General features: G+C 40.5%; 1 protein-coding gene across 3 annotated transcripts in view; it reads right to left on the bottom strand.

Annotated features, from left to right (window-relative positions):
• Positions 1-26,783, bottom strand: part of DAB1 (DAB adaptor protein 1) — a 455,006-nt gene that overhangs the window by 136,904 nt on the left and 291,319 nt on the right. For all 3 annotated transcript variants that reach the window (XM_065928927.1, XM_065928932.1, XM_065928937.1), the window contains exons 3-4: positions 18,600-18,739; positions 9,437-9,535 (exon numbers count right to left, since the gene is read on the bottom strand). In XM_065928927.1, the coding sequence (XP_065784999.1) occupies positions 9,437-9,535; positions 18,600-18,739 (239 nt within the window). The remainder of the gene's footprint in view (positions 1-9,436; positions 9,536-18,599; positions 18,740-26,783) is intronic.

Raw genomic sequence — 26,783 nt, 5'->3', positions numbered from 1 at the left:
AGCTCTACTCAATGATCTGTGGTGACAAAGAGGAGATGTACATCTGTGTAGGGTTGATTCACTTTGTGGCACAGGAGAAACCAATACAACACTATAAGATAACTTAACTCCAATTTACTTTAAAAAAAGGGAGAGAGAGATCACTGCCGGGGACTGACAAGAACATGGGCCTGCCCATCGTGCCAGGCTAGAGTTAGTGCCGGCTCTCTAATTTCTTGGTCACTTGGCCTTGTGTAAGTTCCTTAACTTCTCTATCTCAGTTTCCCCATCTGTTTAATGGGAAAAATAACATGTAGCTGAGTTCTTAGTGGGCTGAATTCAATGAGACCAAACATGTAAAAGCAGCTTGCCCAGAAAATATGATCTCTTTATCTCCTTAAAGATCAAAATTCATAAAAAATGATTCATTAAGGGAAAGACAGTACATTTCTGACCTTACCGAATCTGCTTGACAACATTCATGGTCTCACTTTCCAGAGTAATGTGAGCATCCTTTCTCCTCTGTCATGAATTATCCTGTCTAAATTATCTAACAGTGGCAGCTTCCTGACAGGGCCAATTTCTAAAAATATGTTGGTTTTGAGCTATAAATTGATTTCTTATTGTGATAAATTAAAATCCAATATCATCCAACAAGACACTGAACATACAGAGGCCCAATTTTTCCTCTTGGATGTTCATTCTCTTTGATATTAAAATGGATCTGGGGCAGCTGTCAGACTGTGGAATCCTGAACATTGAAGCAAATGAGCAAAGTGTATAGAGATGGTAGAGACAGAAAGAGAAAAAAGCAAAGAGGAAGGAAGGTAAAGTGAGGAAGAGGAGGGAGGGAAGAGGCTGCTTTCCACTTTCTGTGTTGTGAGCATCAGGGAGTGACTCAGATCTGACATCCTAGGGCTGAGGAACCCTGAACCACGTACATTTTTCTTTCCATGCTGACTGCCTGCACGGCAAAACTGGCATCTTTGGCACGCAGCATCTTGGGCTCCAATATCTAGCCCAGACAATCAGTGTTTTGTTATAAGTTTACTTATTCACTACTTTCTCTTCCTTTCCTCTTTCATTCCATCTGTCTCTGACTGCCTCCCCCCTCCCTCCCTTCAATGTGCCGTTCGCATCTCTGTCACTTGCCAGGACCTGTGGTAAACCCTGCAGATACAGCAATGAATGAGACCAGGTAGCTCATGGAGCCTGCAATCTGATGGAAGCATGAGTCAGCTCATTCTGATACAGACCACCATGCGCTATGATAAAGGTGAGCAGAGGATGATGCAGGATGAATAGGATAGGATTTCTTAATTCTGAGGGGAGGACATAAGAAAGCCCATATCTGAGAGAGGACAATAGATTGTTATTATTATTCTATTATTAATAGAACTAATAATATAAGTTAATAACGAGAGCTTTTTACTGTAACAGGCACAATTCTAAGTCTTCACTGATTAAATTAAATCACAATTTAAATGACTAAATTAAATTAAAAGTGATTAAATTTAATCTTGCACCAACCCTAAAACATAGGTGCTTTGATTATCCCCATCTTACAGATGAGCAAAAGAGGTACAAAGTCATTCATAAAAGCATCGCTTTATAACCACGTAGCTGGGCATGAGCAGATCCAGGGCAGCTCCTTCCACTCTGTCCACTCTCTGCTGCCAGTAGCACGGTGGTGAGGAGTGTGGGCTGTAGATTCAGACAGACCCAGTACAGATCCTGCCTGGAGAATGAAATGCATAAAGCACTTAGTTTAATAAAGTCCCTGGCCCAGGAAAGGTCTTGATAAGTGGTCACTGTTGTCCTGTGTTGCTGTTGTTAGCGCTGTTGACATTACTGGACCTTGAGGTATTTGCTGAGTGATGAAGGGCGAAGGGATGTTCAGAGTGGAGGGGCCTCCTTGAGCTAGTCCTGAAAGCTGGGCAGTGCGTGGTGGGTACAAGAAATGGCAAGACGGGACCCCCAGCTTTCTGCTCATGCTCGGATGATACTCCCAGATCTGCTACCTGCCGCTGAGCAGGGGGTGCGCTGCACAGCTCTATGGGGAGCTAGTCATCATACAGTCATCAAAAAATGTATAATTATTATAATCATTTCTCAGCAAAAGTCATTCCAGGCAGTGAGCATTAAAGAAAGGGATTTTCTCCTGATTTGCACAAAGGCAACTTACAGGTCAAGGATGACCTTACAGTCACGTACTTACCTCTCTGTAATAACTAGTGCAGCTTCAGGGCCATAGAATACACTGAATAATAATTGAGCTGTAATGGACCTGATTCAACCAAAGCTCTTTGGTCTTACAATCCGGGTCTCACAACTGGGCCCTGCCTACCTTCTCAGTTTTATCTCATTGATAGCAAACTCACATCCTGACTCAATGGACAGGAGTTTGACCAGATTCTGAGAGAGAGTGAAGGGCAGGGAAGCCTGGTATGCTGTAGTCCATGGGGTCACAAAGAATTAGACACAACTTAGCAACTGAACAGTAACTTTCCCTTATATTTGAAATTTTTAAAGAAGAATCAAATAAGTCCAGATAAAAGGTCAGTTTTCATTCCAATCCCAGAGAAAGGCAATGCCAAAAAATGTGCAAACTACCACAAAATTGCACTCATCTCACACGCTAGCAAAGTAATGCTCAAAATTCTCCAAGCTAGGCTTCAGCAATACATAAACCGTGAACTTCCAGATGTTCAAGCTGGTTTTAGAAAAGGCACATATCAAATTGCCAACATCTGTTGGATCATTGAAAAAACAATAGAGTTCCAGAAAAACATCTACTTCTGCTTTATTGACTATGCCAAAGTCTTTGACTGTGTGGATCACAATAAACTGTGGAAAATTCTGAAAGAAATGGGAATACCAGACCACTTGACCTGTCTCTTGAGAAATCTGTATGCAGGTCAGGAAGCAACAGTTAGAACTGGACATGGTTCCAAACAGGAAAAGGAGTACGTCAAGGCTGTATATTGTCACCCTGCTTATTTAACTTATATGCAGAGTACATCATGAGAAACACTGGGCTGGAGGAAGCACAAGCTGGAATCAAGATTGACAGGAGAAATATCAATAACCTCAGATATGCAGATGACACCACCCTTATGGCAGAAAGTGAAGAGGAACTAAAAAGCCTCTTGATGAAAGTGAAAGAGGAGAGTGAAAAACTTGGCTTAAAGCTCAACATTCAGAAAACTAAGATCATGGCATCTGGTCCCATCACTTCATGGCAAATAGATGGTGAAATAGTGGAAACATTGGCTGACTTCATTTTTGGGGGGTTTCAAAATCACTGCAGATGTTGACTGCAGCCATGAAATTAAAAGACGCTTACTCCTTGGAAGGAAAATTATGACCAACCTAGACAGCATATTAGAAAGTAGAGACATTATTTTGCCAACAAAGGTCCATCTAGTCAAGGCTATGGTTTTTCCAGTAGTCATGTATGGATGTGAGAGTCGGACTGTAAAGAAAGCTGAGCACTGAAGAATTGATGGTTTTGAACTGTGGCTTTGGAGAAGACTCTTGAGAGTCCCTTGGACTGCAAGGAGGTCTAACCAGTCCATCCTAAAGGAGATCAGTCCTGGGTGTTCATTGCAAAGACTGATGTTGAAGCTGAAACTCCAATACTCTGGCCAACTGATGGGAAGAGCTGACTCATTTGAAAAGACCTTGATGCTGGGAAAGATTGAGAGCAGGAGGAGAAGAGGACGACAGAGGATGAGATGGCTGGATGGCATCACCAACTCGATGGACATGAGTTTGAGTAAACTCCGGGAGTTGGTGATGGACATGGAAACCTGGTGTGCTGCGGTCCATGAGGTCGCAAAGAGTTGGACATGACTGAGTGATTGAACTGAACTGAACTGTGAACATGATAGCTAGACATGGAACTGATAGAGGTGTGCCCTACATAGACTTAATAAGAAGAGCAATCACAGGGGAGTGGATTTCCAAAGTGACGACCAACTCTTGATGAGTTTCCAACAAAACAAAGCACATCTTTCTGTTTAGCTGCACTCTGGAAAATGCACTATTATGAATATGAAATTACATTTTTATTTGTAGAGTTGGGTTTTACATTCAGATAATTATAAATAAATTTTTCAGGTACATGAAAGTGTGGTAAAACATTTAAAGTCATATAGCCAGGAAATGTTTGTATTGTGTGTGAATGTCTTGCACATTGTGGAATGTCTAGCACCCTTGCCTCTAGTGAATTCTCATATCAGCAACCCCTTCCCCCAAAGTTGTGAACACCCGAAATGCCTACATTAAGTTCCAAAACAGCCTTTATGGCTATGGAACCAGTCGAGTGGAGAATCTCTGGGGTAAAGAAACAGAACAAGCTTAGGAGTTACAAATGTGAATCTGAACTCAATTTCTGCTACTCAGTGTAGCCTCAGGCAAGCCACACACTCTACTTATATTTTAGATGACTCATCTGTAATTTAGTTACTCAGTCATGTCCAGCTCCATGGACTGTAGCCTGCCAGGCTCCTCTGTCCATGGAATTCTCCTCCAGGTAAGAATACTGGAGTAGGTAGCCATTCTCTTCTCCAGGGAATGTTCTCAACCCAGGGATTGAACCTGGGTCTTCTTCATTGCAGGCAGATTCTTTACTGTCTGAGACACAGGGAAGCTCCATCTGTAAAAGGAGGGTAATAAAACCTCCAAGAATTGTTGGGTGCCAAATGAGACAGGACCATGAAAGCCTGTCTACAGACCTGCTATAGACCATATGGTCTTGCTTAGAGGCTAATCATCATATCCAGTCCCTGAGAGTCCTGTGTACTGCTTCAACAGTTCTCAGGATGACAGGGGTATCCCAGGTCCCAGCATCCTGCTTTGTAGCCCCTTCATCGTTCTCCCTGTCTCCTTCCCTAGGACCACTTTGCTTTGCCCCACCTCAGCTGCTCTCCCCAAGTCCCTTCCAAAGATTCTATTAGAAATAAAGGCAGAACAGTCCTGCTTTTGATGAGATACAAACAAGGGTAATATCCAGTTTTCACTGAAGAATAAGTAACTAAATCAGTCCTGAAATGTAAGTACAGCCATTGCATTTAAAACATCATTACCCCTTTATTATGAGGGATAATATTCAATCCTGGGCCACTCTCCACCTCTCCCGTCATGCCCTAGTTTTTCTGCATACACTTGTTGATTCATAATCATTAAGTCATTTTATTTTCTGTGCAATAGGTATTACTGAGCACCTACTATATGGACTTCAAGAGCTAACCAGATATATAAGTGTGATGAACAAAAATACACAGCCTTATTAACCTGTGTGTTGACAAAAGTGTTCAATATATATTTCCTGAAGGTGCGCACACACACCTTTCTCCTTTAGACATCTGTGCATTTAGAAATACGTTTTTCTCTCCCCTCAATTGCTTATCTGGTCCCCTCCAACTCACTCCTCTATGGCTAAATCAGTGTGCCATTTTCTGTGAAAACTTTCCTGATTATTTCGAGCAAAGCTCTATCTCCATCCCCTGAGTACTGACAACTCCATTCACAGCTGTGTCTCAGCACGTGTCAGTTCATTTCGTGAGTCTGGTTTCACCAGCAGACTGTGAACACCTCAGGGACAAGGACACATCTTCTTCATCTTTGAATTCTCAGGAAACAGAACATCATGCAGCACAGAACAAGCATCCACTGCAGTCTTTCCTAACCACATGGTAACCAGTGGCTACCCTGCCAACATTCTACCCATGAGACAGTCCTAGTTGTAATGCCACCCCTAGTATCTTCACTCAGGAAAGCTCATTGAAATGAAAATGAATAACGATGACAGTAAAACAGAGATAATACTGAATCTGCTCTAATACATACGAAAGGAAATCATTTATAAACTTTGAGATTGCTATGGTCTGTTTATGTGCACTCAAATTTCATATGCTGAAATTCTGATGGCATTAATATTAGAAGGTGGGACTTTTGGAAGGTGATTAGGTCATGAGGGTGGAGCCCTGATACATGGGATTAGTGCCCTTATAAAAGAGGCCTAGAAAACATCCTCCCCCTCTCCCTCTTCCACCATGAGAGGACACAGCAAAAAGGCACTATCTATGAGAAAGTGGGCTCTCACCAGATACCAAATCCTGGGGCCAGGATCCTGGACTTTCCTGCCTCTAGAACTGTGAAATAAATGTTTGTTGTTTATAAGCCATCAAGTTTATAATGTTTCTGTTTTAGGAGTCCAAATACTAAGAAAAATATGTAATTATTAGTTGTATCTTACTAGCACCAAGGACTTTGGACAAGACTACCTAGGTTTGAATCTCAGCTCTGCCATTTGAGAACTGTATAATTAAATTGTTTGGGCCTCAGTGTTCTCATCTGTAAAATGGTGCTAATAATAGCACTTCATAGAATTGCTGTAATGTACATAATATGCATAAAATGGTGCACATAATAGTGACAAATCAGTGCCAGCTAAACTAAGTGAACAAGCAAAATCCATTTGTGACTGGCAACACAATGGGGTATTATCTTGAAAAGTTGAATCAGACCACTGCCCTCTATCCCAAGAAACAGACTTAACTTTAGGCTCCCGCAATATTTATGAGTTGTAATGGCACACATAATAATAATATGGTAGAATAAAACTGTAAATGAGGAGAGAAGAAAGCTAGTGAGTTTCCTTGGAAAGACACAGGATTTGGGATTGGAAGGTCTGATTTGAGTCAAATCAGGAATAATCCCAGAATTTCAGTTTTCTTATTTGTGAAATGAAGATGACATCATTCCTGCATTAGTTTCCACTGGTCTGCTTTGAGGACCTAGTAACATACTGACGTGAAACCATTTCTGCTCCTAATTTGCTATTGTTCCTACTATTACTAGTAACTGAGATCATTTATGACATTTTCTGCATTCTCACTGATACTTTTGATATATTAGCAATACCTAGATATCTGAACATATGGACAGCTTTTGATATTGATTTATTTCCTGCAACATACTAATAATAAAATTTATTCACATAAGGATTGGGATCAAGAACCCCTTTGAAATTCAAGACAAGGTGTAAATTGCTGCAAAGGGTCTCCTTAATTGGGATCAAAACATTTTTGACAGCTTTGGATTTTTAAAATTCTAGCTATTGTCACGTTCTGCTAATGTTTCTTTTCTTGGTTTTGAAAAAATAGCACAGCCAAGCTTGAACAGGAATACTTCTGACATGATAAACAACTAAAATTTGTCATTCCAAATGAAAAAGACCCAGTTTTCCACTTTGATAAGTAGGACAAAACACCACTGAGACTCTTATTCTGCAAAATTCAGTTGAGTCCCTGCTGGGCAATGGCAACAGTTTAGTAAACTGTTCATGCTCATAACCTCCAATGGAGGTTTTGAAAAAACCTCCAGTTATCTGAAGATAAGTTACATCCAATAGGGATGGATTTAAAGGAGAAACAGACTATCAAAACTAGTCTGGGGAAATCAACCAAGATGTAGCTTTGGTCAACACCTCATCTTCTACTTGACTTCCTTCCACAATATCTCCATCATATGACTGTTGTTTGAATCCTCTGAGGGATGGTGCAGTCACTTGCACAGAAGGTGGTCCATCTCAAGGCTGAACAGCTCTGACTTGTGGGAGACTCTACTTCCTCATAAACTGAAACTGCTCCCTAGAAACTTCTATCACCAAGTCTTTGCTCTGTTCCCTGAGTCACACAAAACACCGAACATGTCTTTGGAGAGATCAACACTACTAATACAGAGTGCCTTGCCCCACACTCATCTCTACTTCAGGCTTAAATGTTCAGCCCTCTCTGCCAGTCTTCCCTAGACTTGTGTTAAGACAAATTAACAAGCTATGGTTGCAAAAGCCCTAAGGTAAGAGCCTAAGGTAAGTCAGCAGACTAAGTCAGACAGAGAACATTTAATTCTGCCTTCATCCTGAATCTCCACTAGGATATGACTTTTTTTTTCCCACAAAGCCAAATGGCTTTGAGCCGAAATGATGATTTTTCAGGTATTTTTTTTGTGTGTCCAAAGAAAGAATCAAAAATCACATTTCAAGGTTTGGTGGTATCTTTCTTTAGGGCCAGCTTAGCCACCCTTGAGTGAGGATTTAGATAAAAGTAAAGAATATAAATTACCTCTACTCATTAACTAAAGTTTGGTGATTAGGACTATTTGATGGTGGGGTACATGATGGAATAGCAGGACCCCAAAACACAAGAATAAAAAGTAAGATAGACAAGATAAAGTATCTGATACACTATCCCTGTCATTCCTGTCCCTTTGGTGATGCCAGTGTCACGGTGATGGGCAGGTGTGGACTTGGGAAGAGACTAGAGATGATGACATATATTGGGGTATATGAATCCTTGTGAAAGTATCTCTCAGTTAGGCATGATCCACATTACTTGGTTCCCTCCCATGAAGGATGATAAAGGATGAATAATATCCTCCAAGTTTCTACAGTTCCAAAGCTCTCTGCCCCCCGGGTGTCACCAGGATCCCACGAGGCCATAATGTGTCTGTGCTATTACTAATCAGGAGTGACTTTTCTTCAAGAAAATATTTTACTATTAAATTATCATCCTACTAACCATATGGTCTCTTAATATGAGTCAGAACAAAGGGGGAAATTTTGTAATGCAAAATGACAAGGTTAAGTAGCTTGGTTAATTGCATATTGTTTATACATTGCTTGATAAACTACCTGTGAAGTTCATAGGAGGTGATATAAGTGGAAGTATGTTAGAAGCTATAAAGCACTGAGTGAATAAAAGAAAATCGTGTCCATCTGACTTGCTCTCTGGACAAAACAGATCATAAAAAGCTTTTCTCTTTTTCCCATACCATCAACGAACAGGGTCAACAATGCTAGGCAAGTCCTGGGGATAAACCTGGGAGTTAACAGCTGTCAGGAGGTGGACGAAAATACAAACCACATCTTCAGTGGGTTCAACACATAGATCAGCCCTTACATTTCCTCATCATGCAGTGATGGATTTTTTTTTTTAACATTGAAAACTCCATTTATTCTTTTTGATGACAGCAATTGCAAGGTGCCACAGGTTCAATTCAAGAGAGTCTGGATGCTTTGACCAAGTCAAAAGACCCCCGTACATCTCCCTCTAGGACGCATGTCATTAAAGTTGCCAACACACAAGGAAATTTAACTTAAACTGTCACATTACCCACTGCTCTTCAAAGCACATCAATCTCCCATTGCATCACCAGGACTGTGTGACACTTTTATCCCAATTACCCTGTAAGAAACACGGCGTAGTCATACTGTGGCCAAGTCAGGGAAGAGCCTCCCTTTGATGAACGATCACAGTTGATCAGGTTTGTCAGTTGCTTTATGTGTTTTTATGCTTGTTTGATATTCCTGCTCAGAAGAGTAGAGGCTTTTAAGGGCACATCTGTCAATGGATTCAATTTCACCATGCCATGTGATTCTTTTACTTACCCCTGTCTTCTCATCAAAGATTTTGATTCCTCCAAAGGAGATGGTTAAAAAGATTTTCTGTTTGTGTTCTCCTTTGGAACGAGCGCCAGCAACAACGCCCTGTTGAAAGGAAGGATGTGGTTTTTACTTTAGTGTTTTCATTTGAAAATTCCCTCTGGTCCCAAAGGCATGTCAGATACCATGAACCAGTGCCACCATCACGCACACTCTTTTCCCTCCGCACTTCCATACTATCTTTTCCAATGGGCTTGCATCCTCTTGATGTTTTAGGGTGACACTTGTCCTCACTGCTCAAAAACTGTGTAAACAAATATCTGAACTTAGATTCGTTGGGCAAACCAAGATTTAAAGAGTGTCTACTTTGTGCCTAGACAGTCGGCTCAGAATTTGAGATCCCAGGATAAACACAATATGGTTTTCTTGTTAAGATCTTTTCTGGGTTTTGTATTAGATATAGTTTTAACCTTTTAAATAAAGATGAGTCATGGGATGTGTTCCTAAATGTGATTTTAATTTCATACTTCTGGAAAAACTTTTCATATGAATTAATTATAGAGATTAAAAAGAAAAGAAAAAATATTGCCAGACTGCATGTCTCAAGTCTGTTTAGAAAAATATGATCGTCATCTGCCTATGGCTTGAGTTTTCACCCACACATTTTGTATGTTCTTCTACCATTTTCCCAATCATTCTTGTGCTTTCAAGAAAAGCAACTACCAAGAGCTTCTGTTTCTCAAAAACCTGTTTCCCCACTTTTCCAATCTTTTTTTTTAACATACTGAAGATATGTGTATGAGTCAATTAGAAGGTAAATGTCACAAAAGGTGGGTATGTTACTCTGCTCGCTACTCTCTCTCTAGTACCTAGGACAGTCCCTGGAGGGTGGGAGGCACTCAAGAAATTATTAAGACATGAATGTGCTATCAAAAGTTCCCTCAAAAAAAGTTGCTATGATGCAATTTAAGAGTAAAAACACTTGATCCTTAAATTAGCCTCTGTAGTGGCCAATTATAGGCAAGCATAGGCTTCCCTTGTGGCTTAGCTGGTAAAGAATCACCTGGTAAAGAATCTCCCGACTGCAATTCAGGAGACCTGGGTTTGATCCCTGAGTTGGGAAGATCCCCTGGAGAAGGGAAAGGCTACCCACTCCAGTATTCTGGCCTGGAAAATTCCACGGACTGTATAGTCCGAAGGGTTGCAAAGTCAGACACGACTGAGAGGCTTTCACTTTCACTTTACTTTTCACGGGCATCATACTAGGGTACAACTGAGAGGATGAGGACATTCAAGGGCATTATGCTCTAGGACTGTTACAGACTCTGCATTAGGTGTTTTGAGGCTTCCAACCCCTTCATCCCCACAAGCTTCCACAGAGGGAGAGAATAAGCCCATCTTTCATCAGTAATCATTCTGGGCTTTTTTCAGAGTAGAAAAGTCTAAAATAATAATGATTTCATATTCCCAAGAGAAAAAAGTCCTTTGTGTTGTTCTTAGCACAGCATGTTCTGGAATAGAGTCAGAGGTATGACCAGCACAAGGAAGGGACATTCTCTTAAGGTTGTATGATTATCCTCACTTTGGGTACTGGAAGTATTCTATGGAATCGAAACATCTGGATTATACTTCTGGCTGTGATCTTGGACAAATGACTTAATTCCTTGCTCTACTTCCTTGAATGTAAATATTTCTCTGGCATGTTTGAGAGAATGAAATGAAAACGTATAGAAAGTATCTAGTACAATGCTTGGTACACTATAGGATGTCATAACCAACCCTTAGCATTTGTGGTCCAGTTCCTGTTTGGGAACTAGTAACAGGAAATGCACTCCCTCAGGAGTCACCCATTCATCCTCAGGCACCTCTGACATACAGATGCACAGAATGTTAGAGTCACAGGAAACCTTCAAAGTAATCAGTCTAAATTTCTCAACTGACAACTGAGAAAAATGATGTTTGATGAGCTGGGTAGACAATTCCAAGATGGTACAAAGAATTGGTTAGAAAGTTGAGACCACACATCCACTTTCAAGACTCTTGGTGCAAGAGTCATTACTTCGTCACATATCTCTTCTTTCTAATAAGCCCAGATTTCTTTCCTGTATTCCTACCTGGTATTCCTCTTTTGACCTTTAGGGGATGTACCCACTGACACAGGATCCCTCCTCCAATGACTGTCCTTTACATAGTTACAGGGTGACTTACTCCCAAAGCTAAGCCCTCTGTGTCTTTAACCCCTCCTCCTATTCAAGGGTCTCTAGATTCCTCAATGTGCTGCTTGCTTTCCCATAAATTCACTGAGAGATGGTTTTATGGACATGGGAGAAGGCTCAGAATATGTCTTTGCAATCCCAGGGGTAGTTCTTATTTTTCTTCAGTATCACCCAAGCAAAGATGCTGTCTCTGACCCCTCCACTCTCCACTCCAAACTGCATCTGATCTTTCTCCCTGCATCTTTTTCCCTTATGGTATCCTCTGGCATACTGTATATTCATTTGTTGACTGTCTGCCTTCGCCCAATAGGACAAAAGCTCAGCGGGCACAACAGGAACTTTGTTTTATTCATTCTGCATGCCCAAAGTCAAGAATGGAGACTGCAATAAAAAAGGCACTCAAACAAGTGAAGTGACTTTCCCCTCACTTGAGTAATGAACAATCTAGGCTTTGAATCAACGAAAACATTGACTTTGAAATCTGTGTTCCTAGTTTGATGTGGAGAAAAGTAACTGATGCTGCCATCCCTCTGCAGCCTGACCTTCAACTTCAGGATCCAGACACATGCAAAAGAGAGAACAAGAAGTTAGTCCTGTTATAAATGGAGGCATTGGAAGGACTGTGGCAATGGGTAGGGAGCCTCTCTTTCTTGCTTGAGTCCTTCCAACATGAAGACATCACAGTTCCTTTGGTCAAAAAGAGTAGCCTCAATGACCCCATCTCCAAAACAGTCCTAACAACCCCCAGCTCTCGGAATTACCTAACATCAAACAGCACTAATTCCCAACACACAGTGATGCTAACTAGCTAATGCTCCCCTTTACCTCCTGTTCCAAATGGTTCCAAGAATTCCCTGGCAGAATGTGGCTGCAGATAAAGAGGGATGGAAAGAGCATGTTTGGGAGCATTTCTGCTTGGGATTGCTGGTGATACAGCTTCCCAAATACAAGGCCAAATACAAGAGAGACGGATGATGCACATGGTACAATCTTTGGGAAAAACAAACTCCAATTTTACCAAGCACATTTCTCCTGTGAGACACAACCCTGAGTCAAGCCCTGAAAAGCTACTCGAAGTCCAGGCAAATCTGCCACCAAACAGCCTGTCACAGGGTCACACCTCCCCATGGTGTTCTGCGGAACCAAAAGAAGATCAGGTGCAGGGATGGTTGGAGAATTAGAAGATACACATATAGGTATCTTTGGGGGGTTTAATATTAGCAACCTGGCCTACAAAGTCATTGCTGGGAACCTGAAAATGAGAGGTTTTTCCAACGAGAGTGTTTTTCCAAAACACTCTCCAGGTGTTTTCCAGGTACCTACCAAATGGAAGGAGTTCTCTTACATGTTATATAACTTAGCTCATCCCACAATCCTAGGAAGGAAGAATTACCTCCTTTATTTTACATACGACAAAATATAAGCTCAGGGGGTCAAGTGACTGCCTCAAACCTCACAGAACTAAGACATAGAAGGAATTTCAACAGCGATCTTCTGAATTTCAATGTTAGAGTTCCTTCCTATGGAAGGGTTCTACGGGGCAGCATTGATTAAAAAAGATGGAACCCCCGGTTTCCAGACGCAGTAGTGAAGGAGAACTCTAAATGAGACTAACTCATACTTTTAACAAGAGCAAACTATGCACGTACTGCACATGGTAGAGGGCGCAGCATGCAGGGAGAGCTCAGCAAACTTGACTGACCATCACCACTGGTACCAATCCTGAGACTGTGAAGCAACGTCACACGCCGGGCACTGTGTGGAATGACTGATGCAGGCATCTCTGAGGGAGTCACACCGAGGCAGCATCTTATTGGAGGAACGTATACACACAGATGGGGTCAGGCACACAGGCAGGATTGCCATGAGAGTCCAATCAGATGCTGCACAAGAAGGAACTGAGACCTCAGGCAGCAGAGTGCATGCCTGTGATGGGATGACTGTTCCTCTCCAGGGAACGGTCAAGCAGGTGAGCCCACATAACAGGCTGCAGGCCTAGCATAAATCTAGAATGCTATTCCAGAAAGCTCCACGAACAGCTCTAGCAATTAAATCAGCTGTACAGTCTCTGGGGGAAAACTCATCATAAGTTTCACTTTTTCCCAGTTAAGAAGGGGATAGAGATATCTTCCTCGCTTTAACCCAGAGACTGGCCCCTAAGCTCTGCACTTTCAGGTCCTCTGAGCATCCCATCCCTTGGATTCCACCAAGGAAGGCATAGACAGGAGGTCAGAGCAGGGGAAAGAGAGAGGTCCAGGTATTTTTTTCTGCTTTCTTCCCATCCCTGTTCTACAATCTGCAGCAGCAGCTATATTTTTGCATGGCGAGGAGACTTCCTCCTCACCCCCACCCTCCCTGGGTTCCAGTTAATATATCTCTCCTTGGGGTGGGAACAGCTTCCCACTATTTCTAGTTTTTGTACCTTAACCTGGCCTACCCTGCACGAGTTGCTCTTTCATTAAAGTGTCTTCATCTGACCTAGCGGGGTGACTATTTCCTATAGGACCTTGACTAATAGATTCACCTCGGGCTCTGCAATCAGTCCTCCAGGCACTATCTTTATGAGACATCATTTTGCCTGATACCTCTGAGAGGTGAATACTTTGTAAGTTAATGATGTGGGGTTACTGAGTAGTAGCTTACGTGTAGGGGTTTAAAAATCTAGCTGGGCAACCAAGATAGATTTCAGTGCAGACACAAAACCAAATAGAAGGAAGCACTTAACAATATCCTATCAAACATGAGACATTTGGAGATCTTGGTTGGAATTCTGGGCTTAATCCAGATTAAAATGAAGGCTCTGGGGCAAATCCTATAACTTCCGTGAGCCTCAGATTTCTTACTTACAAAAAAGAAGGCTAAAAGCTACCTCACAAGATCAAAAGAGATAATATATATAAAAGTGTTGTTGACTAAACTAAAATACAACGACAATGAGGCTTCGCTGGTGGACAGGCAATGGCTCACGCAAACTCACATTTACGAATCCCCTCTTAAATCTCTATAACCCAAGAGAAAAACCTCTACAACAGGAACCAGCATCAGAGAGTCTAGCAAAGAAAAACCGAATTTTTTTAATTTCTCATATGGCCTGACATGAACAAGTGGGCCTTTTTGCAAGGCTAACAGACATTTTTTACTTCTTTGTCTTTCTTTCCTGGGCAGGAAGCCAAATGGAGAATCGATCATTTATGTTTCTGTGCTTCCTAAAGAAACACCACAGGGAGCGGAAATGTCAACATTCTTCTCTGCAACTTGCAAATAATAAAAGACAGTTGTCTGGAAACCAAGAACCCTCTACAAGTTCAGAGCATCTGGCAGGAGTGTGTTATGGTCAGACCAAGCCTCAGGGGTTTGGGGACCACTTGGTTACAAGGGGTGACAGGTGGGGCACTTTACTGCAGGTAACCAAGACAGACAGACAGACAGACACACACACACGCACAGGAGTTTAGCAATCATCACCAGGTTGGTGATTGCTAACCAGCCTGTGTGAATGTTAATCTTTAGGGAGAATTGCAGGGCACACAAGCCAACTCCTGCCTCACGCCCGCTGATGCGTCTATGCTTCTATGAAGGCAAATGGCTGATGGGGTGCTCTGTGCCCCGTGCCCCGTGAATGCTGTCTATCAGGATGCTGGGTGAGGATGCATTAGCCTTTTTCTTGTCCTCAGCAGACGTGAGCTCTGGGTGGGAACCAGTCACTGGAGATTATCTGGATGTCTTTTAATTCATATTTGTCAAAAGCACATCTCCACCTGCCTGGCCTCATACTCAGTAAGGACCAACTGCACCAAGAATTAAGGTCCTGGCCTTTATCCCCATCCTTGATTAGAGTCTCCATGGGGAGGCAGGCATGGCCTGCCTCTGGGTTCTCTCTCTGAAATCCACCTGCTGGTAGAAAGGGTGGGTTCTGAAGTGATCTCATACATGGGTCACAGGGCTGCTTTCGGACAGAGGGGATGAACAGGGAAGGCTGCAGTTAGCCAACTGTCCCACAGACCCACTGGAACAGCCTGTCTCCCTCAAGGATGTCTTGTGGCTGTGTACCTGTATCATGTCTTCCAGACCAGCATTTATCAGTCATAAAGCTGAAATTTAGAATTTCTCCTGTTGGACTCCTTTGTCTACTTATCACCCAGATTTGAATTTGGCAGAAGAAGGGGGCTCATTATTAGACTGTCCTAAAATCTCATAACATCGTTTGATTATTCTTTTCATAAAAAGATACATTAACCTCTTCCAAGGAGGGAATCTGTGAACTTGTGATTTTAACATCTTTTATACATTTTCTGGTATGCCTTCTGGTAGATTTGTAACTATTAAAATAAAATTTGCTATGTAACAGCTTAAAAAATGAAAAGAAAGTAATGGATACACAGTTTAGAAAATTAAGAGTTTTTAAAAAGAATGATTCTTATAGCTAGACTACAAGGAGTCTTGATACACATGTTAAAATAAACCATTGAGAAAATGTGTACAATATAAACAAGAATAATAACTGTGCCTTATTAAGCATTTATCAAAGAAAAGGCGAAGAAGTCATTTTATAGACACTGTCCTATATGATATTACTAGGAACTTGGCCAGCCTTTTTTTCCTTCCATTTTTCTTCCATTAAAAAAATTATATTGACCAAGTTGTATCCTCAGGGACTATTAGAAAATATGAAAAAAATGGACATGATGTATATTATTAGGTAAGGAAGAAAACAAGATATGAAGCTATAAATGGTCATTCCAATTACACAACATATATGTGTATGATTCACATATATATACAAAAATGTATATAAAAATACATAGATTGTTAATAACACAAAAATGTTGATACTGATTTTCTTTGTGTAGTGCGATTGTAAGTTAATTTCCCCTCTTACACTTTTCTGTATTTTCAAACTCTTTACAGAGCATTTTTTTGAATTCTATAATAAAAAAATTAAATTATAGATCTTAAATGTATATGATACTTAGAGATTTCTTGTTAAATAATTTTTCTAATATTTTATATTACTTAAAAAAATAAGCATAGACTACATGGAGACTGGAATCTGGGAACAGACAATACATGATTTTGTATGTTTCTAAAGGCTACTTAATAATATAATTTTCTTATTTTGTATATTAAAATTTTCCCTAATTTCTTAGATTTCTCAAAGAAAAGGCTTCTTTAAAAGCATTTAAAATCAGAAATCTCTTTGTGCTATCTCCAAATGCCCATATCTAGTTACACATCACTTAAAAAATATTTTCCCTTTATTATAAGGTATGTGGGGAATTTTAATCAAAATTACAAGGAGACCCACCTCCAAGAATAATGGAAATAAAAGCAAAAATAAACAAATGGGACCTAATTAAACTTAAAAGCTTTTGCACAACGAAGGAAACTAGAAGCAAGGGGAAAAGACAGGCTTCAGAATGGGAGAAAAAAATAGAAAATGAAGCAACTGACAAAGAATTAATCTCAAAAATATACAAGCAGCTTAGACAGCTCCATACTAGAAAAATAAATGACCCAATCAAAAAATGGGTCAAAGAACTAAACAGACATTTCTCCAAAGAAGACATACAGATGGCTAAGAAACACATGAAAAGATGCTCAACATCACTCATTATCAGAGAAATGCAAATTAAAACCACAATGAGATACCATCTCATGCTGGTCAGAATGGCTACTATCAAAAAGTCTACAAACAATAAATGCTGGAGAGGGTGCAGAGGAAAGGGAACCCTCTTACACTGTTGGTGGGAATGCAAACCAGTATAGCCACTATGGAGAACAGTGCAGAGATTCCTTAAAAAACTGGAAATAGAACTGTCATATGACCCAGCAATCCCACTGCTGGGCATACACACCGAGGAAACCAGATCTGAAAGAGACACGTGCACCCCAATGTTCATCGCAGCACTGTACACAATAGCCGGGACATGAAAGCAACCTAGATGTCTATTGGCAGACGAATGGATAAGAAAGCTATGGTACATATACATAATGGAATATTACTCAGCTATTGAAAAGAATGCATTTGAATCAGTTCTAATGAGGTAACTGAAACTGGAATCTGTTATACAGAGTGAAGTAAGTCAGAAAGAAAAACACCAATACAGTATATTAATGCATATATATGGAATTTAGAAAGATGGTAACGATGACCTTATATGTGAGACAGCAAAAGAGACACAGATATAAAGAACAGACTTTTGGACTCTGTGGGAGAAGGTGAGGGTGGGATGATTTGAGAGAAACATGTATATTATATATATACTGAAACATGTATATTATCATATGTGAAACAGATCAGCAGCCCAGGTTCGATGTGTGAGACAGAGTGCTCGGGGCTGGTGCACTGGGATGACCCTGAGGGACGGGATGGGGAGGGAGGCGGGAGGGGGCTTCAGGATGGGGAACACATGTACACCCATGGCTGATTCATGTCAGCGTATGGCAAAAAGCACTACAACATTATAAAGTAATTAGCCTCGAATTAAAATTCAAAAAAACTTTAAAAATTACAAGGATGAATAAAATCATTTTATTAACACAAAATCTTTTACTGTATTCATCATATGGTAGAATATAGAAAAGATATTAAAAAATAAAGTAGAAAAATCTACATAATCTCAGTGACTGTAGGATTTGATGATTTTGTACTTTTATTTTTGTTGAAGCCACACAATGAAGATACAATTGAATAAAATGTGATATGTTTTTATCATATCAATAACTGCAAAACAGGGAGTAGTGAAACACATCGACATAGGAGATGCTTAATAAATATTTGCTAAATGAGTGACATATCCTCCCAATATATAAGTGCAGTGAGTCATCAGTATACTAAGTAGTATATCAGTATATGAATAAATAAAAATATGTTTACCAGAGCAATTGTAATCATTTTTCCCTCTCGGTCATATAAAATGTACACTGTTTAAAATAAAATGTTGGCAGAGTACCTTGAGCTTCATCATCGAGTCTTGGCATAACTTGTCTCCCCGAGCTGCGGAAACCTCATCAATTCCAATCAGTTTGGCCTTGTACCGGACCCCTTCACCTTTAAACCTCTTTATCAAAGTGGCTTCGCTGCGATCCTGACCTAAAAAGAAAGAAAAGCAGGATTCGGATATGTAGGTATTCAGGTCCCACTAACTTTAAATATCCATAGTTCCAAGACTGGTTCTCTGGTTTACCTAAATTCAAGGAAAGTCAAATCACTGGATCACGTACAAAAGAATGATGACACTCCTGGATGCAAATTCTGGCTCTATCCTTTCAAATCCTCAGGCAGATTACATAATTTTCTCTAAAATTGTGTTTTCTCAGACAGAAACATAGAAAACTATTAAAAGTAACCAACCACAAAGTGGCATTAAGATAAAAAAAGCCAGATAACACATGTAAAATACCCAATATGGAGTCTGATGCACACTAGATTGTCAACAAATGATCATTACCCACTACAAGTTTATGTCTGACACTCTTGTTAGAATAGTATTAGCCCTGAGTCTCTCTGGTATTTCCAGCATTTAAAATGACTTTGGCTGGGGTCCAAGACCCTCCTTACACCCAATTCTATGGGCCGTTTTATAACGAGGCTCCAGAGTAATTGTTTTGTAACAAGTAATGACCCAGGGTCAATTATCAAAGAATGGTTTTACAATATCTCTTCTGCTAACTCATGTGTGTACAGAAATAAGCTTCCACACTCCTTGGTACGGTGCCCCCATACCTTGCAGTGGGATTTCCCAGTAATTATTAGCATAATATTTTGCTAAGACACATCAACCAGAAGTTCAAACACATCCATGTAAAATAAAGACAGTAATGTTATTGTGAACAGAGTATGTGTTTCTTGTGAGATGTTTTATAAACTTTATTTCCACTCTTCACAACTCAACCATATCCAGTTCCCAGATGAAGGTCACGGAATTCAAATAGCTTGTCCATATTCACACAGTCAGAAGAAACAGAATATATTGGAATTTGAATCTCTAACTTCATCAAATGTCCATGAGAGGAGTCTTAGGTTGGGGCATTGCTCATGTGGTTGTTTTTGCTTTTTTTGGGGGGGGTCACATATGGGACCTTAGTTCCCTGATCAGGGATCAAACCTGTACCCCTGCACAGAGTCGCAACCACTGGACCACTAGGGAAGTCCCAATTATGCAGTCCTTAAGCCTGGAATGCCGTAGACTTCTGATATTCATCTCCTGGAACATCATGAACTTCAGCTTCTCATACCTCCTCCATCATGCCTTCTTTTATCAGCTGAAAATTTAGAGCTAAGGATATCAGAGATAATTCAGCCAATTTCTCTCTACCTACATGATGCACATATTGAGGCCCTTCCATTAAATGTAGCTGAGAATTATTTGAGGACATACTTAAAACAGAAAAAAACAAAAAAAAATAGTAATAGCTAACCACTGTGTGATGCTTTTCTATTGACAGAACATGGCATGCATTTCATTCATTTATTCATTCATCCCTTACTGAGCATCATCTCTGTGCCAGATGCTATTACTCACTGGTAATAGATGAATGAGACAGTCTATGCCCCTAGAGGCTCAAGTTTTTGATGACTGCAAACAAAAATGTGTAGTGTGTTATGCTCGGTATATAAGAAGGCAGAAGCTTTACAGCCAGATATCCTCATGTCAAATCATGGCTCTCACTTATAAGTCAACTAAACTGTCTGCTGAGCCTCCATCTCCTAACTATTGAATGAAGATTAAATATTCACTTTCAGAGTTATTATGAACTTACATGAGATAGCACGTGAATAGCATGGATTCATATGGTAAGTTCTCTATACACGGTAGCTGCCGCCCCTGTTATCAGGTCAGTAAAAGAAGCACCTAGAAGATACAATTCTGAGAGCAGGAGAGCACAGAGAAGGGGTGTCCGCAGAGTTAGTCCTGGACCTGTCATCCACAAATCCCACTTGCTATTTTTTCCACCTCACTCTTGCTGACTCCTGGTATATTGACATCTCTGAATTAATTCCATTAAGCAAATATAACACATAGATGATTTGTCTGAATGTGTAATCAATGTAAAAATTAAGCCTCTGGGATCAGTAAGGGCAGATGTCAGAGAATAAAGCTAAGAACAAAAAGAATAACATTTGCCATGATACACCCTTTACTGACATCTAGCTGTGGGCACTGCAGGTTACCTTTCCCCACATTGTTAAACAATATTCAGCAGATGTGGCCTATGCTTTGATCTATTTCTTGGGAAGTTTATCTTACTCTTTCTTCAATTCCTGACACTATTTCAATCACTAATGACATCTCTTTGACTATCTGGAACTTCCTCTAATGTGCAACTATAATGGCAATACCAGGTAGTATTTACTATGTTATGTACAGCACATTATATGCATCAATTTGTTTAGTCCTTAAAGTAATCCTAGAGATAGGTACTGTTACTCAGATCTCATAGACGAGGATCTAAATTGAAGGTCTGAGAGGCCAAGTAACTTGTACGGACTCACTGAGTGGGACCTGCACCCAGATCTGTCTGATGCCAGAGCCTGTGCTTGTGGTTTGCTTATGTTCTGTGTCTTCAAGCTTGTTCCCTTAATTATAATGATTAATTGTTTCTCATCTATCCGACTTCCCTATAAAAGTGTCAGTCACTCATTCATGTCCAACTCTTTGTGACCCTATGGACTGCAGCCTGCCAGGCTCCTCTGTCCATGGAACTCTCCAAGCAAGAATACTGGAATGTGTAGCCATTCCCTTCTCCAGGGGATCTTCCCAAACCAGGGATCAAATCTGGGTCTCCCACACTGCAGACAGATTCTTTACCATCTGAGTCACCATGGGAAGCCCTTGAGATGATACTTATACAAAAACTCACCTTGCCCAAATCTGCTGATCTTTAATCCACTGGCAGCATTAAAATACCACTGGAAAGATGGCTTGAAAATGGAGCATACACATTCCAGACTCCAGGTCATTTCCCAAAAATGTCCATAAGTCAGATACAAAGACAGCCTTAAGAAATATTTGTCAGGGCACAGAGCTCTGCTGAGGAGCACACTTTGTAAAAGGAGGCAGAGCGAGATCAGGTGAACGAGGGCAGAGATTAATAAGAAAATATTAGGCCATTTAGAGGAAAGTAGAGAGTCCAATTTAGATTAGGACCCAGGGCCAAGCTAATTTGTATGAAGGGCACTTATGCAGTAGATAATCCAGTTTCTCATTAAATGCTCCACCATTAAAAGGGTAATTTTTCATGAGCACATCTTGAGCGAGGTCTCAGATATATAAGTTAAGAAATAAATAACAGATATCAGAGCCATAAGGCTATTCCTTCAGAGGCACATATGACTTGAAGGTGTTGAAGGGAGGGTCAGTCTTCACGCATTCGAAGTCATTGTGAACCCCCAGCCTAGTCTGCTGAAACTACCACTGACCCTCTGTTTTAGGATGGACAAGAGAAAGCTCATGTGTTTAATGAAAATCATCTATTATCAAGCATTTATGATATCAGTCACTGTGCCAGAAGTTTTACATGCAATCTTTTATTTAATCTTCACATCTGCTCTTTGAATTTGTCTCTGTCATGAGCCCTATTTTATAGAAGATGACACCAATGCCCAAAGCCAAGGGCATTGCCAGAATTTTTTTAGGTAACAGCTTTGTTGGCATTTAATTCCTATACCATTCAATTCACCATTTTAAAGTATACAGTTCAGTGGTTTTAGTACATTCACAGTTAGACAACCATCACTGGTAGCTAATTTCATAACATTTTCATCAACCCAGAGGAAACCTTGTGTTTGTTAGCAGTTATTCCCTATCTTCCCCGAACCCATCAGCCCTAGGAAATCACTAATCTACTTTCTGTCTCTACGGACTTGCCTGTTCTGGAGGCAATTACATTTCACACAAACGGGATCATATAATATGTGGTCTTTTGTGACTGGCTTCCTTCGCTTAGCATCACATTTTCATGATAATTCCACCTAATAGCATGTATCATTATTTTGTCTTTTTCTTTCTGAATAATATTCCATTGTAAGGATATACCACAACAGTTGGTAGACATTTGGCTTTTATTTCTTTGGTATTATAATATGAAAATGAACTATTTTTGTACCAGCTTTTATATAGTCATATTTTTCAATTCTCTTAGGATTATACCTAGGAGAGAAATATCTGGGTCATATAGTAACTGTGTTAAACTTTTTGAAGAACTATCAAACTGTTTTTCCAAAGTGGTTCTACCAGTTAAAAATCCCACAAAGTATGAGGGTTCCAATTTCTCCACCAGCTGTTCTTGCCAACATCTCTTTTTGTCACTGCTTTTCAGTCATCCCAGTAGGGGTTTAATGGTATCTCACCATGGTTGTGTTTTGCACTGTCTGCAGGACTAGTGATGTTGAGCATCTTTTCAGGTGTTCATTGCCCATTTGCCTATCCACTTTGGTGAAATGCCTATTCAAACATGATAGGCTGAATCTGATCCCATGTCTTATGCAAAATGTCATGCTTTTAACCATTAGGCTATGGGGCCTCCTGTGACCTGTCACAGCACTAACGACTTCTCATTTTGTGCCACAGTCACCTGAGTAGATGTCAGATGGGGCCTGTTGTAAATTGCAAGATAGCTTACCGCTAAGACAAGCACAAGTAAGAGCTAATCAATGTTGGCTGCTGCTCTCTAGGTGCCCATATTTCCAGTGTCTGGGACAGTCCCCGTTTATACCTTATGTCCTGACACTGTTATTACTGACATCTCTTATTATTCTCAGAAGTAGCCCAGTTTGGATGATGAATTGTGTGGTCACCCTAATTATATTACCACCATCTGTACACTGCACTGCCTCAGCATGCTCTTTGAGCAAGGCACTGTGCAGATTCCTGTGGTACCTAGGTGAGTGAAACGTGTCTCTTTCCTGGTCTGGAAGCCACATTTCAGAAAGAGACACACATAGCTTTATAAAACGTTGAGATGATCAGGATTGTGAATGTCACACAGAGCTGAAGGGAGGAGAAATTGTTTCTGCTTGACGGGGAGAGGATGAGCAACCGCTGCAGAGGTGAGATGACATTTGAGAAAGGATGGTAAGAAGCAGAGATTCACCAAATAGAAAAGTAAGGAAGAAGTTTTCTAGAGGAATCAAGATTATGGTAGTATTCAAAGACACTGAATACTCACGTTAGACTGAGTGATTCTCAACCCTAGTTAAGTTTTCTTTGTTTGCTTGCATTTGTTTATTTAAACTTTTATTTTATATTGGAATATAGTTGATTAATAACACTGTGATACTATCAAGTATACCGCAAAGTAACTCAGTTATACACATACATGTATCTAATTTCAATTTTTTTTCCCATTTAGGTTGTTAAATAATGTTGAGCAGTGTTTCCTGTAGGTCCTTGTTGGCTATCCATTTTAAATACAGCAGTATTTAAAAGTCAATCCCAAACTGCCTATTCCTTCCTCCCACCTCTCCTTTCTGATAACCATGTTACCAAGTTCGTTCAATTGTTTCTGCTTGGTAAAAAAAGTTCATTTGTATCATTTCTTTTTAGAGTCTGCATATCAGTTCAGTTCAGTTGTGTCCGACTCTTTGCGACCCCAAAACTGCAGCACGCCAGGCCCCCATGTCCATCACCAACTCCCGGAGTTTACTCAAACTCATGCCCATCGAGTCGGTGATGCCATCCAGCCATCTCATTCTCTGCCGTTCCCTTCTCCACCTGCCTCCAATCCCTCCCAGCATAAGGGTCTTTTCCAATGAGTCAACTCTTCACATGAGGTGGCCATGGTACTGGAGTTTCAGCTTCAGCATCAGTCCTTCCAATGAATACCCACAACCGATCTCCTTTAGGATGGGCTGGTTGGATCTCCTTGCAGTCCAAGGGACTCTCAAGAGTCTTCTCCAACACCACAGTTCAAAAGCATCAAGTTTTCGGCGCTCAGCTTTCTTCACAGTCCAACTCTCACATCCATACATGACCACTGGAAAAACCATAGCCGTGACCAGACGGACCTTTGTTGGCAAAGTAATATGTCTGCTTTTTAATACGCTATATAGGTTGGTCATAACTTTCCTTCCAAGCAGTCTGCATATAAGTGATATCATATAGTATTTCTCTTTCTCTGACCAACTTACTTCCCTCAGTATTATAATCTCTAGGTCCATTCATGTTCCTGCAAATGGCATTATTTCATTTTTAATGGCTAATATCCCATTGTATATATGTACATCTTTTAACCATGTTTTAGAATTATCTTGGCAACTTTTTCAAATACTACTCCATAGATTTTTAGTGTATTGATTTGGGGTAAGCCTGAGTCAATCAATATGCTTGCAAAGTACTGTGTTTAAGCACACAGCTCAAGTGATGCTAACAAAGGCTGGAGGGGCTTAATCAAGAAGAGTTTTGGAAGTCAAGCTGAAGTTTTTGGGCTTTTTCTTTAGACCACAGGAGCTATTAATGCTATGGTCTGTTATGAGGATTATATTAAAACAGTAACAATAGTGTAGTAATATCTGGAGAAGTATAAAACTCTCGTTGATTCTTTATTGGTTGATAGATTATTCACATTCAAAAAATATGTGTGTGTGTGTGTGTGTGTGTGTGTGTAGTGACTGCTCACTATAAATTCTAAGGTGCCAGAGATATAGTAGTGACCAAAATATAGAAATATCCCTGTACTTACAGAGCTTACATTCTGGTGGAAAATTCAATAGATTATTGCAGTCATTTTCTAAGTATAGTTTAATTAAGAACTGCCCATTTAAAACACACACACACCCCACATACACACAAAAAACAGGGATTCCTAAGTCCCACCCATTCAGACACGGAACCTAGTGGCGGAGACCCAGTAGACTGAGTTGATTCAGACACTAGTCATCCTGGAAGTTCGCCAGGAACAGAAAGGGCTCAAACAGCAAGCTTATGTAGAAAATTTCCTGGGAGGTGCTATTTCTCAAACTGGGCCCTCAGAGTGAGAATTTCAAAACAAAGTTTTGCCATTTAGAACTAACACTTAGAGACTCTAACCATGGCCAGAACTGTATGGCTGCACTTTGTAGAGCTCAGTTTATTATTTCACATCAAATGTGATCTGTCCACATATTTTGAATCCAGAGCCAGAAATTCAGAGAGGTCACATTGCTTAAATTGATTAATCTCAATAAGTTCTACAGCAAAGATTTAAACTCAGGTCTACTTAAATCCACAGAGGCAGAGTCTCCAGGGATTTTTTAGTTTTTAAAATCACATCTCTATCAGTAACATATTTTTGAGCATACAGCTCTAAGATAGGTATATATCACTATAAATAAAATTAATGTCCTTAATATAGCCTACAAAGCCCCTACAAATCTGGTCCCTGTTGAATGCATCTCCTCATTTTTGGACCACCCTCCCCTTTACTTCTCACATTCTTGCCACAATGGCCTTCATCCTGTCTCTTCAAAGAGTCATTTTCTGAGCAAATGTATGCTGGGCTCTGCAGTTTTGCACCTGCTGTTCTTCCTCACACCCCCATCCTCATCCTCCCTCTGCCCCCAGCCCCTCTGCACTTCCCTTTGACACCTGCGGTCTCAGCACAAGGCCATGCCCAGCATTCTCTATCCCAGAGGTCTATCTGGGAGGCCCCCTCTGAGATGTGACCACAGCACTCTCCTGATAAGCCCCCTGCCTTCTTGCAACAAATTAATCTCACTTGTAATCATCTGTTTAAATTCCTCCTTCTCACTCCTCTGAAAGCTCCAGAAAGCCCAGGACTATGTTAGATTTGTTAGCCAAGGTAACCCTGGAGTCCGGCGTTTTCCTAACAAACAGAAACATTTTCACTCAATTCCCTCACAGCATCTGTCACAGCATTGTGGCACCTCAATGACTGTCTTCAAGCCTGTTTCCTTCTCTGCACTTTCGATCCCTGAGGATGGGGCTGTGCTCTCTGAACGTAGCATGGTGCCTGGCATAGAATGGACCCACAGTTCCCAGCTCTACTGAATAATTGAACACACGAATACAGTTTTTTATTTATTCAAAAGAGGACACTGATTCCCAGAGTCTGGATCACTCTGGGGAAGTATACAGGGTCACTATAAACCCCTTCCAAACAGACTTTATCTCAAATCCATTCCGTGAGTGTGGATC

This window comes from Muntiacus reevesi, chromosome 1, assembly GCF_963930625.1.
Source record: "Muntiacus reevesi chromosome 1, mMunRee1.1, whole genome shotgun sequence".
In the NCBI taxonomy this organism is placed as follows: domain Eukaryota; kingdom Metazoa; phylum Chordata; class Mammalia; order Artiodactyla; family Cervidae; genus Muntiacus; species Muntiacus reevesi.
This window is presented reverse-complemented; position numbering and strand designations above follow the sequence as displayed.